Source organism: Phoxinus phoxinus, assembly GCF_949152265.1.
Source record: "Phoxinus phoxinus genome assembly, chromosome: 17".
Lineage (NCBI taxonomy): Eukaryota > Metazoa > Chordata > Actinopteri > Cypriniformes > Leuciscidae > Phoxinus > Phoxinus phoxinus.
This window is the reverse complement of record NC_136892.1, coordinates 272,501-276,464: the sequence shown is the minus strand read 5'-3', so window position 1 is coordinate 276,464 and position 3,964 is coordinate 272,501. Positions and strand designations below refer to the sequence as shown.

The 3,964-nt window shown below is 52.6% G+C and overlaps 1 protein-coding gene across 2 annotated transcripts in view; it reads left to right on the top strand.

The window, feature by feature from the left end:
* The first annotated feature begins 477 nt into the window (after positions 1 to 477).
* The window catches only part of acsl6 (acyl-CoA synthetase long chain family member 6), a 65,969-nt gene continuing 62,482 nt past the window's right edge, over positions 478 to 3,964 (top strand). The window contains exon 1 of one of the 2 annotated variants that reach the window (XM_079587213.1): positions 478 to 981. In XM_079587213.1, the coding sequence (XP_079443339.1) occupies positions 936 to 981 (46 nt within the window). In that variant the 5' untranslated portion in view covers positions 478 to 935. The remainder of the gene's footprint in view (positions 982 to 3,964) is intronic. The other variant, XM_079587214.1, reaches the window with a different exon arrangement.

The window sequence follows — 3,964 nt, the reverse complement described above, 5'->3', positions numbered from 1 at the left end:
ACAGGAAAGCATTGCTTCAGACACACACCCGTTCACACGGTCAGGAGTGTGTTCGGAGAGGAGCTTGAGTAAATCTCCACTCGCCATCTGCTTTAACAGCTCGGTGACATTGGATTGAGTGGCAAATCCACAGCACTGCGTCACTGTCCGCCTGTCCTCTGCAATCTCTCGTTCCTCTGTGTTTTACTCAGTCAACAGCAAACAAGGAAAGTGTCTCAACACAAAGATGCCATTATTATAGGATAAAGCACGCGACATCTGTATATCCACATGCACGTGCATTTGATACGTGTGTCTGGAAACTTTGATTCTTGAACGCGTGTGATAAGCGTTCGATCACGTGACCTGCCGTCTCTGGACGAGAAGGAGAGCCGCTCAAGGTTAAACAGGAGGGGCGGGGCCGAGGGTCACGTGACTCCTACGGGGACTGGTGAATGGCTGACGGAGCAAGAGATAGACTGATAAGAGTACGATATCACTTCATCAAAAATAAAACATGAATGTCACAGATGTAAATCAACTATAAACACACCGTATTTGCATTTCTCAGAGAGAAAATAATCTCTGAAAATGCACAACAACAAAACAGCGCATGCCTACACTAGCAGTAGATGAGGTCGCACGGGATGGGAGTATTTAGTAGTTAGATGAGATGAACAGTTCCTGATGATAAAAATAGAGGCTGGCTGATTTTATGAATGCTGTGCAAATTCACTCATGACGTTCCGGGAATCATCCAGCAGCATCTCCTCTTCCTATAGGCGCATCCTCATCATCATCATCATCCTCGCGAGAGGGAGGAGACTGAGGTGAGACTCGAGCTGTCTGTCGCTCTCCGGCCTGTGGACCAGCATCTCTCTCCCTCCCTCTCTCTCTCCCTCTCTCTCTCCATGCAGCAGTGTGTCGGACTGAACTACACTCTCCATGACTGAGACATGCTCGCCTTCGCGTTAGTCGCTGGATCTGTGTGGGTTGTACTAGGTGAGTGTTCCGTTATACTGGTTTATTCTGCTGGTGAACAACACACCGTCCGATCGCGAGATACGCCAGTGCCGCAGTGCCAGAGATGGACATTATAAGAGGCTCAGGGTCTCGAATCCTGCGGTGTCTCGAAGCTGCACTGGCCTCTACAGCTCAGATCGCTATTCCAAACGCGGTTCTATTAACATTGATGTGTTTAGCCGAGCCGAACGAGCGCGTTCTCGCTGCAGCACGTAAGCAGTTTCCTCGTACACGGCATAGATCTCACGCGACGCGTTAATATGCGAGAATGACTTTATGTGTGTGACATGTGGTGACAGGAGACATATATGGGTCACATTTCTGATATGTTCGTGTAAGGGCCGCATTTATAGCACGTCTTTTAAAGCGGCTAGTTTGCCGGTGTCGTGCTTCATTGTTACGCAGAGACCGCTGACGTCACGGGCGAGCGCGCCTCCTGATTGGTGGAGCTGTCCAGCGCAGAGGTGCTGACTCCGCCCACTGCTCACTGCACTGCTTTACTACGACTTCTGCGGGCAGGGCAAAGTCTTTTTTTCTTCAGTGTGTGTTCACATCAGGTATCAGTGTGTGCAGAATCTGGAACGACTCGAGCACACCTTCACAGTCATTCCTGGATCTTTTGAGCTTCACTTGAACACACGTGCGTGATGAACACGCTTCGGGCAGCAAGTTTTGGACTTTAAAGGGATCACGTTCACTACAGTGTGGCCTTCACATCATGCATTTTTCATGGCCATGTGTTAGCGAACAGTGCCTGGCCACGTCTAACCCGAGCCCCCAGCTGCCGTGCTCATGAATTATGCAGCGGTCCAGTTTGGCCAGAGACGAGGTAAACCTAATCTTTTACCTCGTCCTCCATAATTTAAAGATTTAGGCTTACGGACACTCTCTGTCTGCTCGACTGGAATGTGTGTGTCGTCATCGCTGGCCCTCAGCTCTAAACTAAAGGGAACTCAGTGTACAGGACAAGCAAACTTACACAATATCAGCATTATATGACAAGACATATTCAAATGAAACTGAGATATTCAGTGTTAAAACAGAGAGTTGGCTTATAAAGGGATAGTTCACCCAAAAATACATTTGATCATTTACTCTGTTCCAAACCTGCATGAGTTTCTTTCATCCATGAACACAAAGCAAGTTATTCTCATGGATGCTGGACTGACCGGTGATGGCCCCGGTGATGGCCCCGGTGATGGCCCCGGTGATGGCCCCGGTGATGGCCCCGGTGATGGCCCCGGTGATGGCCCCGGTGATGGCCCCGGTGATGGCCCCGGTGATGGCCCCGGTGATGGCCCCGGTGATGGCCCCGGTGATGGCCCCGGTGATGGCTCGTGAGGTCCGAGTCGGGACTGGCGCTCTTCAGAAGAAACTCACGCAGGTTTGGAGCCGCACGAGACTGAACACACAGTGTGTTGGTGAACGCTTCTGCTTTCAGGAACACTGAGATCCTCTTTCGGCAGCCGTCATGTGTGTGTCCACACACACTTCACCACCAGAGGTTTCGCAGTGCGCTGAATGGGGAAAACTGATATTCATGAGTGTGTGAAGGGTTCAAATGATGCTTAGTGAGCAGAGTAAAGTGCTGAGCGAGCGCGAGACTGGTGAGACTGGAGCCACTGGTGAGACTGGTCATGTGTGAGACTGGTGAGACTGGTCATGTGTGAGACTGGAGCCACTGGTGAGACTGATCATGTGTGAGACTGGAGCCACTGGTGAGACTGGTCATGTGTGAGACTGGAGCCACTGGTGAGACTGGTCCTGTGTGAGACTGGTGAGACTGGAGCCACTGGTGAGACTGGTCATGTGTGAGACTGGTGAGACTGGTGAGACTGGAGCCACTGGTGAGACTGGTCATGTGTGAGACTGGTGAGACTGGTGAGACTGGTCATGTGTGAGACTGGAGCCACTGGTGAGACTGGTCATGTGTGAGACTGGAGCCACTGGTGAGACTGGTCATGTGTGAGACTGGTGAGACTGGAGCCACTGGTGAGACTGGTCATGTGTGAGACTGGTGAGACTGGCGAGACTGGTGAGACTGGTCATGTGTGAGACTGGTGAGACTGGAGCCACTGGTGAGACTGGTCATGTGTGAGACTGGTGAGACTGGTGAGACTGGAGCCACTGGTGAGACTGGTCATGTGTGAGACTGGTGAGACTGGCGAGACTGGTGAGACTGGTGAGACTGGAGCCACTCGTGAGACTGGTCATGTGTGAGACTGGTGAGACTGGCGAGACTGGCGAGACTGGAGCCACTGGTGAGACTGGTGAGACTGGCGAGACTGGTGAGACTGGTGAGACTGGTGAGACTGGAGCCACTGGTGAGACTGGTGAGACTGGCGAGACTGGCGAGACTGGCGAGACTGGTGAGACTGGTGAGACTGGAGCCACTGGTGAGACTGGTCATGTGTGAGACTGGTGAGACTGGCGAGACTGGTGAGACTGGCGAGACTGGTGAGACTGGCGAGACTGGCGAGACTGGCGAGACTGGCGAGACTGGTGAGACTGGAGTTACTGGTGAGACTGGTCATGTGTGAGACTGGTGAGACTGGCGAGACTGGTGAGACTGGTGAGACTGGAGCCACTGGTGAGACTGGTGAGACTGGTGAGACTGGCGAGACTGGTGAGACTGGTGAGACTGGTGAGACTGGTGAGACTGGTCATGTGTGAGACTGGAGCCACTGGTGAGACTGGTTATGTGTGAGACTGGTGAGACTGGCGAGACTGGTGAGACTGGTGAGACTGGTGAGACTGGCGAGACTGGTGAGACTGGTGAGACTGGCGAGACTGGTGAGACTGGCGAGACTGGCGAGACTGGTGAGACTGGTCATGTGTGAGACTGGAGCCACTGGTGAGACTGGTCATGTGTGAGACTGGCGAGACTGGTGAGACTGGTCATGTGTGAGACTGGTCATGTGTGAGACTGGAGCCACTGGTGAGACTGGTCATGTGTGAGACT